At 41.4% G+C, this 16,940-nt stretch overlaps 1 protein-coding gene across 4 annotated transcripts in view; it reads right to left on the bottom strand.

Annotated features, from left to right (window-relative positions):
• The window catches only part of LOC139574167 (protein diaphanous homolog 1-like), a 130,977-nt gene extending 114,302 nt beyond the window's left edge, over positions 1–16,675 (bottom strand). For all 4 annotated transcript variants that reach the window (XM_071398405.1, XM_071398407.1, XM_071398408.1 and 1 more), the window contains exon 1: positions 15,863–16,675. In XM_071398405.1, the coding sequence (XP_071254506.1) occupies positions 15,863–15,961 (99 nt within the window). In that variant the 5' untranslated portion in view covers positions 15,962–16,675. The remainder of the gene's footprint in view (positions 1–15,862) is intronic.
• Positions 16,676–16,940: the final 265 nt, after the last annotated feature.

The following is a 16,940-nucleotide window of genomic DNA, read 5'->3' as shown; positions in this document are numbered from 1 at the left end:
TTTGATACTGAGATTTTATTGCAATGTTCCAAACACATTGCTAACTATACACTTTTATTAGGTACACCGCCTGTTCACAAAAATGGTTCGATCCTACAGACAGTGAGTCACGTGGCCGTGGCTTGCTATATAAAGCAGGTAGACAGGCATCGAGTTACCGTTCGATTGAAAGTTAGAAAGGGGAAAAGCGAGTGACCTAAGCGACTTTGAGCGTGGTATGGTCGTCGATGCCAGGCGCACTGGTTCTAGAATCTCAGAAATGGCCGGCCTCCTGGCCTTTTCACGCACAACAGTGTCTAGGGTTTACAGAGAAGGGTGTGACAACCAAAAAACATAGTCAGCGGCATTCCTGTGGGGAAAACAGCTCATTGAGAGGTCAAAGGAGAATGGCAAGAATCATGCTAACTGACGGGCCACAAACAGACAGATAAAGGCACAGTACAACAGTGGTGTGCAGAACCGCATCTCGGAACGCACAACTCGTCGGTCCTCGTCAAGGATGGGTTATTGCAGCCGACGACCACACACGGTTCCACTACTATCAGTAAAAAACAAGAAGAAGCGGCTCCAGTGATCACCAGCACTGGACAGCTGAGAAGTGGAAAATTCAGGCTGTTGTGGCAAAGCTGGGTCCGACCCGGTACTAGGTGGGTGTACCTAATACACTCAGTGGCCAGTTTATGTCTGCTGCAGAGAGACAGAGATCATGAGAAAATGTATTTTAAAATCAGTCGTGGAAATAAGTGCTGAAAACATGCTGGCTCACTATTTTTAAAAGAGATTATGTAGATGTGATTCCTGCAGTGAGCGAGTGCATTCATCTGCCTGCTATTCCTGAAAAATGTGAAGACTTGTTAAACAACTCACTTATTCAGAATAAGGACAGATGGAGCACACTCTTTAGGCTACAGACTCTGGACCTGTAGGGTTTACCCCACCCCCCCTAGGGTTTACCCCCCCCCTCAGAACAGCCTCAATTCTTCGGGGCACGGACTCTAAAAGGTGTCAAAAGCGTTCCACAGGGATGCTGGCCCATGTTGACTCCAATGCTTCTCACAGTTGTGTCAAGTTGGCTGGATGTCCCTTGCATGGTGGACCAATCTTGATTCACAGGGAAAAATATTTAGCGTGCAAAAACCCAGCAGTGTTGCAGTTCTTGACACAAACCGGTGCACCTGGCACCTACAACCACACCCCGTTGAAAGGCACTTAAATAATTTGTCTTGCCCATTCACCCTCAATGGCAAACATACACATTCCATTTCTCAATTGTCTCAAGGCTTAAAAAGCAATAAGGGATCATAGCTTTCCCCTGGATTCACCTGGTCAATCTATGCCATGGAAAGAGCAGGTGTTCTTAATGTTTTGTACACTATGTATATGGTATAGTAAGGCATATATAGTTAGGCCTATATGTCTGTTTATGTGGTAATGCTCTGTCTATCAGCTAAATGTGTCAAGCATACATAACACTACACTCTCAGCTCAGAGAGAGGGGTGTACAACTCCAGTTGTCAAGGGCCACAGTGTAGGTCTATAGGCTTTCTAGAATAATAATAAATATATAGAATGTTTTTCCTTTTTGTCAGCAGGACGGTGCCTCTTAGGAACTAGAGTAGTGCACCCTTGGATTGGATCAGAGTGCACTTGAGCAAGGATCCCATTCAAATAGGCTATAGGCTACCTCAGCTCTATGTAGTCTAAGCCATTTGATTCTCGTCGAGCCATTTGATCCACCCCCCTTTTCTGAGCAAAAAAAGACATAAGACTAAAAACACCATTAAAATCAGATCCAAGTCATTTTAAATTTTGCAATGTCATCTGACTAACACCCCTCTTCTTAATCCACTGTGGAATCTCTACTAGGCTCATTTCCATCCCATTGTATCCTCCTACCTCCCCCAGTGCTCCCTACACCTCTCACCCTGTGTTCCCTTCCCTCCGCCTCACTCACATTCACCTCAGAGCTAAGAGCGCATTAACCACTCCAGTTTCACATGAGCTCTCATTCTCTGAGCTACAATATGCTCTTATCCAGAGAGAGAGAGTTGTTGCACAGCCAGGTGCACTTGTCTGCACAGCTAATGAGAGACTGAACAACTCTACTGATTCATTTTAAGGGAAGGGTAAATCCTTGTTGAATTCAATCCCTTTTTGACAGCACCCCTTTTTGATTGGAACGAAACCTTCCGTACATATTGCTCAGAAAGTGACTGTTGAGCCTGAATGCCAAAACATTCAAGAGATAAAAGGTGCTCAAAGTTGACCTGTTTTGCAGTATTTCAAATTTCATTTCAAATTCAATGGTGTACCAGCTAAAATTGCACAGGGCTCTCAGCTGACATTTTTTTTTACAAGGAGCACATGTGCTCCGGTGTTGAAATATTTAGAAACACACAATGAAATTCAGGAGCACAATGAGCACAATGATTTTTTTTAAATTACTAAAAGTTTGTGAAAACATTTTTAGAGTGTTCCGTGCTAAATCAAGTACAATGTACCCTCAAATATGAGTCACTTAGGTGAGACAAAAAATATTCAGCTGCCCTCAAAGCGGCGGGCCGTTAAAGTTGTGGGACTCGCATGTCTTTCTGTGAGATCTGAGATTCTCTTCCCTAGCAGTTGAGCAAGCTCAAACTAACATTGAAAAACAACCTAGTGTGTGAACAAAACGTAAATAGACAAAAAAAAAAGGGAGGACAATGTTACATTTAGTAGACTTTAGTGTAAATTCTACCAATTTCTATGCCTGTGCGCTTCTAAAAATGCATCTTTCAGCCCCTTACTCTCAGTGCTCATAGCACCCCAGGCACTGTTGCTGCGCAAGGTGGTATATATGGGACTAGTTCCTTGTCTGACTAGCTACCAGCTATGAAACAAAACGAAATAAATACTTTGAAAATAGCTACGGCAGCATTTTGTTTCTCTTTGAATGACAACTCGCACACGTGCTCATACTCTACTTTCTCAGTACGCACACATCCAATTTTTGGCACAAATGTGAGCAAAATGGTTGCACCGTAGAGCCCTGTTACAGTGGTTTGAAGGCATAGGTCCATTCTATGAATAAATGTCTGACTGAAATGATAACCACCCTGTATTCAAGAGCATGCGTCTCAACCAATAGCGGACACAACACAAAAACCTCAGATGTAAAGCAGGGTCTAAGCTACAACATATGCAAATATGAAAATGTCCAAATAGTAACTTTCCCACCACTTCTTCCATGGGCAAACATGTATAGAAATGTCTTTCAAATTGAAAGGAACGCTGTCAAAAAAAAGTGATTGAATTCATATGGGATTTACCCGGTCGTGTTAGAGGGTTCTGAAAACTCAGGTTGTAGCTGTGTGTGTAGGATTACTGTCAGAGGGTTCATCAGTCTAATCAGTGGCATCCGTCTGGTGGGGTGGGCAGCAGGTGGAAGGCAGTGGTGCATGCTGGAAAAGGTTATTTCTGCTTGAGGAGTGTCTAGGCAGGGTTGATCTAATGACCTCTGTGCCCAAGGCTGTCCCCTGAGAGACCACACAGCACAGCAAAGTGCAGAGCGGTGTGGAGAAAAGCTCTAGGAACCGAGGCAGCATGATAGCATCGTCCTTAAGCTAATTGCCGCATGCTAAAGGAGAGCAATACCCCAGTCTCTTTTCAACTGCACTAAAACAAATCTCTATAACCTGGTCTCTACTCAAAAATAACGCTGCCTGCTCGGAGTGACTGACTGTGAAGAACAGCAATAATAAGCAAAAGAAGTCGAATTGAGGGCTTAGATCAGCAGTTGGAGGGTTGACGTCATTGCCCAAATCGGACAGTGTTATCACGTAAGCTTGATATGGGGTCACAATGCAAAACACTACCCATCCAAGATAGTGTCGGGACAAAGCTTGTTGTGTCATCATTGTCACCAACGCCATCATGTCTGAGAATGAAACGCAGGTAGAACGATCATTGGGAGCAATTACTTAACAGATAAGGGAGACCTGATATGGTGGATCCACCCAACAGAGCTTCATCATCACATCTCTCTGAACTCTGACCTCAAAAATCCTATGACAACAAAAGGCCATCACACATTGTGTGTGTGTGTGTGAGGGATGTGCGCAGTTATTCGAATACTTGTGCGAGTATTCATTTTAGCGAGAGAGAAAAAAGTACAGCATAATATAGGTCTATTTTAACCCGATTTTCACACTAAAAAAGGCTTATTCTAAAGTAAATAAAAATATCCACGTAACATTGTAACACAGGGTTCACGTTAACTCAGAATTCTGCGGTTTTTATGCAGGGTAACACTATAAAACGCATAAGAAATATCTTGCCGCGTCTTGTAAACATAGATCTAAAATGCTTCCGTCATTTCTGCTCGGCATCAGACTCATTTTGTGCTTCAGTTGCACTTCTCCACTCGGATGAGAAGTCACAAACAGGCATTCTATAAGCAGACAGAGCTCTGACTGATATGCAGCTACTTTTCTCCTGTAAATGGAAGATTAACTTCAAGGAAAACGTCGGAAAATGTAGATGGCTACATTCCTATCAAAAACATTAGAAATACGCTTTTTCATTGTACGCTCGATTTACTTGTGTGGCTGCTAGCAAATTAGCATTGCACTTCTGAAAATTAAGCTATTTTCAGCCGAATGTGTTGCACTAATGTATTTTCTGTGAAGTAAAACACCCCTGATCATTCTATTGAAGCAAAATAACACGTAACTTTCAATATAAAAAAAAAAACAGGTGAAATGGTTTAAAAATTCTGATTGATGTTCTGGGTCTTGAAAATTCGGATTTCTGAACTCTAATGCGACCCCTGGGACATACCATGACATTTCAAATGATTAATTTCATAAAACAGACTTTCCAACGTAGTTATGACATGCACGGTGCGCCCCAAGAAAAAGGTTGGTAGCCGAGTTCCATGAAAGATAACATTGTGGCTGCTACAAGTTAGCTAGTCCTGGCTGTAGCCGAGTTTCCTTGGTCTCGCTCTCTCTCTCCCCCTGTCTACTCGCTACACACACTGCCCCATATAACCTCCGCAGGCCACTGCAGCAATAGAGAGCCAGCCTCTCCCTCGCGCAGCAGTGCTCAGGTTAAAACGTACACAAGAAAATAAAAATACAAAAACACATGTATTTCGAATATCTGACAAAAATGAATGATACTATTTGAATAGTGAAATTATTTCAAACCCCCATCCCTAGTGTGTGTGTTTGTTTTGCATAATACAAATACTGTTGGGGTGGGTTCAAATCCCAGATCATTCCAGCCAAGGCCAAATCACTGATACTCACTTGCTCTCACACAAACACACTGTGCAGACTGCAGTATGCATGCACCGTACTTCATTATAGCCCAATGTTGACCTTTTCTTGCACTGTGTGCATCTCTCTCCCTCAGATATGAATGACAAATTATGGATTTTATTAACCGAAAAAAATTAGGTAAACAGCCCAAATTATCTTCAAAAAAATAAAAGGTTACATTTCAAATCAAGTGCAAGAATGGGTCTAAACAGAACAGATGCTCAATTAAGTTCTGTGTCCATACACGTTAAGAGAAGAGCGAGAACAATATCAGTTAAATGATTGAAATACTTTCAACAAGTGTTCGCAACTTTGTGAATTTCAGTGTCATTTATAAAAAAATAAAACACTTGTTTAATAACCTTTTCTCAATCTAGGGGGTGCTGTTTCCACTTTGGAAAATACCGTCTCCAAATTAAACTGCCTCATACTCAATTCTTGCTCGTACAATATGCATATTATTATTATTATTGGATAGAAAACAATCTCTAGTTTCTAAAACCGTTTGAATTATGTCTGTGGGTGAACCAGAACTCTTTCTGCAGCGAAATCCATGACAGGAACTGCGAAGGTCTGAAAACGAGGCTCTGTTCTCGGATCAGTTTAAAGCTCTGTATGTATCCTATGGGTCGACATGAACTGCACCCGCCTTCCCCTGGATGTCAGTAACCAATGAGAAGTGGAATGGAGTTTCTACGTAGTTCTCAGACATAAAAGGCCAAGGAACGAAGGGAGCTCTCTTTTCGACATTCGTCATTACGCAAAGCAAGACCTCAGGATGGCATTTTGAAACGCTCAGTTATCGGCCTTAGATATATCCGTCTGTAATTTAATTCGATATAGGTGTTAGAAACATCATAACGAAGTTATTTTAAACCGAGTTATATCAGTTTATGCGAGTATATTGCTATTTTCGGAATTTCCTTAGTATTGCGTTTTGAGGATTTGGGCATGTTGTGGCCACATAGCTATTGTTAGCTGCTAATTCCGAAGTTGAAGACGACGTTTTACAACCAAGCAACGATTCTTTTGGACAAAGGACACCTTGCCCAAGATTCTGATGGAAGCTCGTCCAAAAGTAAGAGCTATTTATGATGTTATTCCGTATTTATGTGGAAAAATGTAAACGGATTTGTCCGCCATTATTGCGGCACTAGTCTGGCTGTAACGCACACTGTATGTCTAGTAACGTTAATTTTAAAAATCTAACTCAGCGGTTGCATTAATAACTAATGCATCTTTCATTTGCTGTCCAACCTGTATTTTTTAGTCAAGTTTACGATTATTTATCGATTAGATTAGGTGCCTTTCCAAGATGGCGCCGGCCAGAATGCATGACCTGTTGCCACTGATCACATTGTATAACCACGATTTGTGCTGCTAAATATGCACATTTTCGAACAAAACCTATATGCATTGTGTAATATGATGTTACAGGACTGTCATCTGACGAAGTATATCAAGTTTAGTCAAAAATTATATATCTTTTGCTGTATTGTTACGATCGCTAACCTGTGCTGCTGGTAAATTGCTTGTGTTTCTGGCTATTGTGCTAAGCTAATATAATGCTATATTGTGTTTTCGCTGTAAAACACTTAAAAAATCTGACATATTGGCTGGATTCACAAGATGTTGGGCTTTCATTTGCTGTACGCTGTGTATTTTTCAGAAATGTTTTAAGATGAGTAATTAGGTATTTGACGTTGGTCTCTGTAATTATTCTGGCAGCTTCGGCACTATTTCAGATTGCAGCTGCAATGTAGAACTGTGATTTATACCTGAAATATGCACATTTTTCCAAAAAAACATATGCTATACAATAAATATGTTATCAGACTGTCATCTTATGAAGTTGTTTCTTGGTTAGTGGCTATATATATCTTTATTTGGTCGAAATTGTGATAGCTACCCATGCAGGGAAAAAAAGTTGTGTCTTTTGCTATCGTGGTTAGCTAATAGATTTACATATTGTGTCTTCCCTGTAAAACATTTTAAAAATCAGAAATGATGGCTGGATTCACAAGATCTGTATCTTTCATCTGGTGTCTTGGACTTGTGATTTAATGATATTTAGATGCTAGTATTTACTTGTGACGCTATGCTAGGCTATGCTAGTCAGCTTTTTTACTGTGGGGGGTGCTCCCGGATCCGGGATGGTGTGGAAGTAGAAGTTAACAACTGACCCACAGATTTATTTGTAAAGAATCTTGTAAGAGTCTGGCTGACTTAAAAGGAAGCTTGAAGCCTCTTTAAGAGGCATTTTCTCAGCTATCTGCAACACAAGTATGACTGAAGAATGAAGCGGGTGTTAATCATGGGCTTTGCTACACAGAAAGCAGCAGTTGACTACTTGATGCAGTGGACTACTCCATTGTCAACACTTTAATTAAAATCACTAGACCTACAGAGCTCGACATTAACACTTGTCCGGGGCAAGTAAAAAATAGATGATTTTATATCTCTATATCAAACAATTAGGCTACTCCGATCAGAATTGTATCAAAGTGTCCTCCGGATGCGATGTGTTACACAGTTACCTCCTAATCTCTGTATTTCAATCATGCAGTCGCGAGACACGTTTTGAGATCAAATTGATATTAGCTGCGTGTGCATATTTGTTGATATTCATAGTTATTTAGGGAGTTACAGTGCAATATGAAAGTATTCAGACCCCTTGCCTTTTTCAACATTTTGTTACGTTAAAGCCTTATTCTAAAATGTATTAAACCTTTTTTTTCCTCAATCTACACAAAATACCACACAACGATAAAGAGAAATCAGGTTTTTCGAAATTTTAGCTAATTTGTTAAAAAATAAAAACACAAATAACATAAGCATTCAGACCCTTTGCTATGAGACTCGAATTTGAGCTCAGGTGCATCCTGTTTCCATTGATCAACCTTGACATGTATCTACAACTTGATTGGAGAAGGCACACACACCTGTCTATATAAAAAGGTCCCACAGTTGACAGTGCATGCCAGAGCAAAAACCAAGCCATGAGGTCGAAAGAAATTGTCTGTAGAGGTCCGAGACAGGATTGTGTCGAGGCACAGATCTGAGGAAGGGTACCAAAACATGTCTGCAGCATTGAAGGTTGCCAAGAACACAGTGGCCTCCATCATTCTTAAATGGAAGAAGTTTGGAACCACCAAGACTCTTCCTAGAGCTGGTTGCCCAGCCAAAGTGAGCAATCGGGGGAGAAGGGTCTTGGTCAGGGAGATAACCAAGAACCCGATGGTCACGCTGACAGAGCTCCAGAGTTCCTTTGTATTTGTATTTATTATGGATCCCCATTAGCTGCAGCCAAAGCAGCAGCTTCTCTTCCTGAGGTTCTGCAAAATTAAGGCAGTTTATACAATTTTAAAAACATTACAATACATTCACAACACAGTGTGCGCCCTCAGGCCCCTACTCCACCACTACCACATCTCTACAGTACTAAATCCATGTGCATGTATGTATAGTGTGTATGTTATCGTGACTCTGTGTGTGTGTGTGTGTGTGTGTGTGTGTGTGTGTGTGTGTGTGTGTGTGTGTATATACATGTCTGTGCCATTGTTTGTGTTGCTTCAAAGTCTCCACTGTTCCATAATGTGTTTTTTCAATCGAATTTTACTGCTTGCATGAGTTACTTGATGTGGAATAGAGTTCCATGCAGTCATGGCTCTATGTAGTACTGTGTGCCTCCCAGAGTCTGTTCTGGACTTGGGGACTGTGAAGAGACCTCGTGGGGTATGCATGGTTGTCCGAGCTGTGTGCCAATAGTTTAGACAGACAGCTCGGTGCATTCAACATGTCGATACCTCTCACAAATAAAAGTAGTGATGAAGTCAATCTCTCCTCCACTTTCATTCAGCAAGGAGAGATTGACATGCATATTATTAATATTAGCTCTCTGTGTACATCCAAGGGTCAGCCGTGCTGCCCTGTTCTGAGCCAATTGCAATTTTGCTTAGTCCTTTTTTGTGGCACCTGACCACACGACTGAACAGTAGTCAAGGTGAAACAAAACTGGGGCCTGTAGGACCTGCCTTGTTGATAGTGATGTTGAGAAGGCAGAGCATCGCTTTATTATAGACAGACTTCTTCCCATCTTAGCTACTACTGCATCAATATGTTTTGACCATGACAGTTTACAATCTAGGGTTACTCCAAGAAGTTTTGTCATCTCAACTTGCTCAAATACACATTATTTATTACCAGATTTAGTTGAGGTTTAGTGCGTGTTTTGTTCCAAATACAATGCTTTTAGTTTTAGAAATATTGAGGTCTAACTTATTCCTTGCCACCCTCTCTGAAACTAACTGCAGCTCTTTGTTGAGCGTTGCAGTCATTTCAGTCGCTGTAGTAGCTGACGTGTATAGCATTGAGTCATCCGCATACATAGACACTCTGGCTTTACTCAAAGTCAGTGGCATGTCGTTAGTCAAAATTGAAAAAAGCAAAGGGCCTAAACAGTTACCTGGGGAATTTCTGATTCTAAATGGATTATATTTGAGAGGCTTCCATTAAATAACACCCTCTGTGTTCTGTTACTTGCCTAACTCTTCATCCACATTATAGCAGGGGGTGTAAAGCCATAACACATACGTTTTTCCAGCAGCAGACTATGACCGATAATGTCAAAAGCTGCACTAAAGTCTAACAAGACATCCCTCACAATCATTTTATCAATTTCTTTCAGCCAATCATCAGTCATTTGTGTAACTGCTGTGCTTGTTGAGTGTCCTTCCCTATAAGCTGAAATTCTGCTGAAATTCTGTCGTCAATTTGTTTCCTGTGAAATAGCATTGTATCTGGTCAAACACCAGTTTTCCCAGGAGTTTACTACGGGTTGGTAACAGGCTGATTGGTTGGCTATTTGAGCCAGTAAAAGGGGGGTTTACTATTCTTGGGTAACGGAATGACTTTAGCTTCCCTCCAGGCCTGAGGGCACACATTCTCTAGTAGGCTTAAATTGAAAATGTGGCAAATAGGAGTGGCAATATCATCTGCTATTATCCTCAGTAATTGTCCATCCAGATTGTCAGACACCGGTGGCTTGTCAATGTTGATAGACAAAAATCCTTTTTACACCTCTTCCACACTGACTTTACGGAATTCAAATTATTTTCTTTCATAATTTGGTCCGATATACTTGGATGTGTAGTGTCAGCATTTGTTGCTGGCATGTCATCCCTAACTTTGCCTATCTTGCCAATGAAAATGTCATTAAAGTAGTTTGCAATATCAGTGGACTTTGATGGATGAGCCATCTGACTAAATTTAAGGTACCCCAAAGCTTTTTACTATCATTATTTATATAATGTATCTTTGCTTGATAGCGTAGTTTATTTTTCTTTAGTTTAGTCACATGATTTCTTCATTTGCAGTATGTTTGCCAATCAGTTGGGCTGACAGACTTAATTGCCATACCTTTTGCCTCATCCCTCTCAACCATGCAATTTTTAAATTCCTCATCAATCCAAGGGGATTTAAGTTTTCACAATAATTTTCTTAAATAGTTGCATGCTTATTAGTAACTGGAATAAGTAGTTTCATAAATGCGTCAAGTGCAGCGTCTGGTTGCTCCTCATTACACACCACAGACCAGCAAATATTATTTACATCATCAACATACGAATCACTAAAAAACGTATTGTATGACCTCTTATACATTATATTAGGCCCAGCCTTTGGAACTTTGGTTTTCCTAAATATGGTTATTATATTGTGATCACTACATCCTATGGATTTGGATACTGCTTTAAAGCAAATATCTGCAAAATTAGTAAAGATGTGACCAATACATGTTGATGATTTAATTCCTGTGCTGTTTGTAACTACCTTGGTAGGTTGACTGACAACCTGATCCAGGTTGCAGCCACAAGTTACAGTTTGAAGTTTTTTCCTGAGTGGGCAGCTTGATGATAGCCAGCCAATATTTAAAAAACACCCAGAAAACATACTTCTCTGTTGATATCACATATATTATCGAGCATTTCACACATTATCCAGATACTGACTGTTAGCACTTGGTGGTCTATAGCAGCTTCCCACAATAATGGGCTTTAGGTGAGGCAGATGAACCTGTAGCCATATTACTTCAACAGTATTTAACATTTGATCATCTCTAAGCTTTACAGGAATGTGGTTCTGAATATAGACCGCAACACCGCCTATGTTGGCATTTCTGTCTTTTCGGTAGATGTTATAACCATGTAGTAATACCACTGTCATCAAAGGAATTATCTAAGTGAGTTTCAGAGAAAGTCAGAATATGAATGTTATCTGTTACAAGCAAGTTATTGACTTCATGGACCTTGATTCTTAGCCCATATTAACATATGTAGCCTATCTTTGGCACTTTTCTGGGTTGCTTGATTGTTTTTAATGCTTTACTGGGAAGCTTATCAGAGGTAGACTTACTCATGTTATTTACATTGGAGCTGATAGTGCAGGGTGAGCTGCATAAAGTGGTCTTCCTACTATTGCACACCGCCTCAGTGCTAACAGTGTAACTCTGGTTTATAGGCTCATGATTACTGCTTACAATAGCTGTAGGGTAAACAGATGTATTCGGTGCAATTAGGGGTACATAAACCAAATGACTTACATTGTGTTTGCCAATACCCCTAAGATCATGTAGATTTGATGCAGCATTATGACAACGAATTGTCACAATGGTAGGGATTAACTGAGCTGGTCTTGGATCATTTACCAGTCATTGTTTCAACGCAGCCTTGAAATGCGTGGACAGGGTCCAGGAGCCAAGATGATTTGGATGGACTCCGTCATTCCTGTCGAGTATCTTCTGTTTCCAGAAGGTGTCAAAGTTACCAATAAAAGTGACTCCAGCAGAGCTACAGTAATCTTTTAGCCAAATGTGTAATGCCAGCAGTCTGCTGAATCTTTCACACCCACGGCCCAACGATGGTACTGGACCTGAAATTATTGGCCATTTTTTGGAGTCTTAATGCTAAAATCAGTTCTTTAAAATCCATTTTTAAATGTTCCGAGCTAGCCCTCCTGATATCATTTGACCCCACATGGACTACGACAGTGTCAGCTCCTGGCATCTGTGGTAGAACAGTCGGAAGCAGCCTTGTTATGTCCTGTACTCGTGCTCCTGGGTAGCACAGGGTTTTAACCTTGGGGGCTGAGATGTTTCTCACCATAGAGCTGCCTACGATGACAGCTGATGATGTTGAATGGGCCGGTCTCTCAGGGAGCTCTGAGGATTTGAACACGAGGTAGAAGCCACCGGAGAGGGAGACAGAGCCGAGGACGAAGACGCAGGTACCTCTGGATCCAGGGTGGCAAAGCTGTTTCTGGACTGTGTCAGTTCCAGGCTCAACATCTCCATGGAGACCCATGTTGCCAGAGGACGCTTTCTTTGACTTCCACGGCGAGTGACGTACCTCCATGGCTGGTTTGCTGGGTCGAGATCAGCTCCGTTCTCCAGGGAAGGGGGAAACCCCTTCGGGTATGGAACCCTGCCTAGCACCAGCCAGTCGGCTGTTGAGAGCCGGCAAAACTACTACCAGACCAGAGCGGCGTCCGGCTACTGGGGTGGAAAAAATAAATAAAACGTAGGTGGGCGTGGGTTCCTCTGTGGAGATGAGAACCTTGCAGAAAAACAACCATCTCTGCAGCACTCCACCAATCAGGCCTTTACGGTAGAGTGGCCAGATGGAAGCCATTCCTCAATAAAAGGTACGACAGCCCGTTTGGAGTTTGCCAAATGGCACCTAAAGGACTCTCAGACCACGAGAAACAAGATTCTCTGGTCTGATGAAACCAAGATTGAACTCTTTGGCCTGAATGCCAAGCGTCACATTTGGAGGAAACGTGGCACCATCCCTACAATGAAGCATGGTGGTGGCAGCATCATGCTGTGGGATGTTTTTTAGAGGCAGGGACTGGGAAACTAGTCAGGATTGAGAGAAAGATGAACGAAACAAAGTACAGAGAGATCCTTGATCAAAACCTGCTCCAGAGCACTCACGACCTCAGACTGGGGCAAAGGTTCACCTTCAAACAGGACAACTACCCTAAGCACACAGCCAACACAACCAAAAGTGGCTTCGGGACAAGTCTCTGAATGTCCTTGAGTGGCCAAGCCAGAACCCGGACTTGAACCCGCTCGAACATCTCTGGAGAGACCTGAAAATAGCTGTGCAGCGACGCTCCCCATCCAACCTGACAGAGCTTTTAAGAGGATCTGCAGAGAAGAATGGGAGAAAGACCCCAAATACAGGTGTGCCAAGCTTGTAGCGTCATAGCCAAGAAGACGAACTGAAATCACTGCCAAAGGAGCTTCAAAAGTACTGAGTAAAGGGTCTGAATAGATATGTAAAATGTGATTTTATATATATATATATATATATATATATATATAACATTTTCAAAATGTTTTTTTTTTTTAACGGTTTCTTTGTCATTGAGTATTGTGTAGATTGAGGCATCCATTTCAGAATAACACTAACGTAACAAAATGTGGAAAAAGTCAAGGGGTCTGAATAATTTCCAAATGCACTCTATTTGCCCAGTTATAGCTCATTTTTGGTCAGCAATGAAAATCCTGGAAAAGTCATGGTGTGTGCTGTTGCCAGAGGAAAGAGAGCTAGAGACATTGCGCAGAAGGTAAAATATTGATATAGCATACAACAGACTAAATAGATAACAGTCCTCAGCCCTGCCAGAAAACCTCACATTGTATAAAAAAAAAAAGAAGAAAAAAAAAGAGGCTGACTGGTGTGTTTGAGCAGGGTTGGATCAAAAGCCTGCACACCAAGTAGCTCTCCAGATGGGGGGAGGGTTGACAGACTGTAGCCTATCGGTGCAGTATTTTACTTTGTGGGGGGTTAAGTGCCTTGCTCAAGGCCCACACAGCAGGAGATATACTACATGGGATCAGAGACCAGCAGCCTTCCATTGTCAACACCAGTAATAATAATATGTATTTTGTGAAGTAGTTCCTTGCATTCAGTCACCTTTTTTGCCCATGGTGTTACAGACCATTTATTTTTGGGGGACAAGTGACAAGTAAAAAAACAAACTCTGTCCCACTTGCCCAAGTGGCTAGAAAAGATAATGTCAAGCCCTGGACCTATATATTTAAAATGTGACTGCAACCACAGAGTACAACACACACCGGGAGGCGGGACAGACAGCAGACTGTCAAACCAGCAGTTTTTCCTTGTCATTGCTCACTTTGTGACTAACAGGCGACCATCCTATCAATAGATCGCTAGAATATGCATCTAGCGGGAGAGTGCTCGGCAGACTTTTTTTCTGACTTGAGAATTGTAAGAAAAAATATATTTAAAAAAGTAGCCTAGTTAATTTAAGTGGGAAAAGTACCTGGCTGAAAGGGTAGCGTCTAACCAGCTCTATAGCTGACGCTAGTGGAAAACACTAATCGCCAATGGTGATATAGCCTAGGCCTATATCAAGATAATGCAAACCAGATCACATAGCCTACACATGGAACCTGGCCAAATCATTCAAGTTGCAAACATCTGCTCTAGCGAGCATGGCAGGACGCCTGGGCAGAGAACATCTGTCACTGGCACCTTCAGAACGGGGAGACTGAAGGGCTTTCGAGAGAGGGGGGAGGGGGGTTGGGATCTTACAAAAGCATGTGATAGGGTGGGGAGCTGTGCTCGTTGACCAGGTGTGTATTTGGGCCTCTATGGTTACCATTTGTCTGTGGAATATCAGTTTCCAACTGTTGCTAGACTAGCCAGGGGTTAAATGACACGTTACCCTCCACGATGACACGCAATTACGGGTGACTCCCCGTGCTCTCTCTTCTAGATATCACACTGAATCCCCCATTCTTGCCATGGGTACTAAATGGCTATGACGTCATTATCGTCATCCACGCGACTACTTCAAATCAGTGTGATGTGCCACATGTCAGTGTTTTACTCTACGATGCAAAGTAGCATATTATTTAAATCCATTTCCCATTCATATTAGTTTATTTTGTCATTGATGTGTAAATTTCATTTCTGAATACTAGCCCGCAAGGGAGACCATGCAAATTTTTGCCTACGTGGGAAAGTGGAGAAAGGCATTTATTACATGTGTACTGTACTTCAAACGATAACTTTACCCAGGTTCAATCCGGAGACAGCAACCTGTGGAAAACCCGAACCATCTCCAAAACAAACACTAGCTAGCTAATTTGCTACAGTTACTGTTGCCAAACCGCGAGTCAAGCCGTTTGCTACATTGTCAAACTCGTTGCAACACTTCAGAGTTTTAACATGAGGATAGCTAGTTAGTTACTTCCTCATTTTTTCACAAAACACGTAACGTTAACACGATTGACATTGGCCTTGCAGATTTCATAGTAGTCCGAAAACACACTGAATGTTGTAAAATAACTGGCTGCAAATGAAATAAACAAACAGGTTTGTTAGGTAGATATCTAAGTGGTAACGTTCAGACAACTTCTGCCACTTGTTCTACCAGAAAGTAGCAACTCAGAGTTCCCAAGTAACATTGAACTCAGGAGTGCATTATTAGTTAACTCACAATCAGTGAAATATTTAATGAATACGTACAAATTTCTTTTTGCCGTCTCCATCTTCATAGTTTTTCTTTTCTTTCTTGTCCTTCTTGCTTTTGGGAGCAGAGGCAGAATTCCCTGAATTAGGATCCATTGTGTAGAGATAATTTCCTCAAAGGGAGAACAAAAATAAATCCACAAACACACCCGGTGATATCCCGATTTTGCCTCGATACAAAGTTATCAAAAGTTGTCCTTTCCGACGAAAAAAAAAATGTATAGCTAAGTACCCTTGAGAACTGACTACAACTATTAGCAAATGGCTAGTTAACTGGTGCTAGACAACCCCAAACCCCTTTTCATCCGCCTGGGATTGAAAAAGGAGGGAAATTCAAAGTACCCCCAAACAGTGGAAATAAAACGTATTGTAGCTACTCTTGACGACTCTTTGTTGTTGGAACATACAAAACTTTACCATTACAACAAATGTTGTGCAATTTTCGTTGCAAGGAGAGTCGTCCGTAATCCCCCCTCAAAAACCATTGCGTGCCTCCCTGAGTGTCTGTGCGGTAGTGACTGATGGCTAATGTAATGCTAGCTAGCTAGGCTAAAACTCGGTACAAAAAAAAAGATACGGTTCTTCCTACTTCCACAAGTTTTTTTCTATAAGACAAGTTGTTCTTTGTTATATCGCTGTTGACTCCATTATTACAGTCATCTCAAATTCTTTTCCATTACTGGAACAAGTTAACTTTCCCGAGTGACAACGTTCAAACCCTTCCACGGTAGGCTTCTTCCTGCCATAACAAGTTGGAACGGGTGGGGGAGGACCATGCGCACTAGAACTATTACCTGAGAGATATGACAGATGGATGGGTCGAAGGGCCTTAAGTCATTCTTGTAAATTTGATAAATGTGCACCACAATCACATGTGTAGTAGAATGATGCAAAACAAATGAATAACCTCTTGATTAATAAAAAGGGAAAAATTGAAATGTAGACAAGATCCCTTTAGAACACAACTAGACACAACCACAGAACAAATCTACCAATTAATTTCACTGTGAGATGGTAAATACATGTCTCCTTATAAACTTGCTGATTTGATTCAGGTTATAATTATGTTCCAATT

Source organism: Salvelinus alpinus, chromosome 4 (assembly GCF_045679555.1).
Source record: "Salvelinus alpinus chromosome 4, SLU_Salpinus.1, whole genome shotgun sequence".
NCBI classification, from domain to species: Eukaryota; Metazoa; Chordata; class Actinopteri; order Salmoniformes; family Salmonidae; genus Salvelinus; species Salvelinus alpinus.
This window is presented reverse-complemented; position numbering and strand designations above follow the sequence as displayed.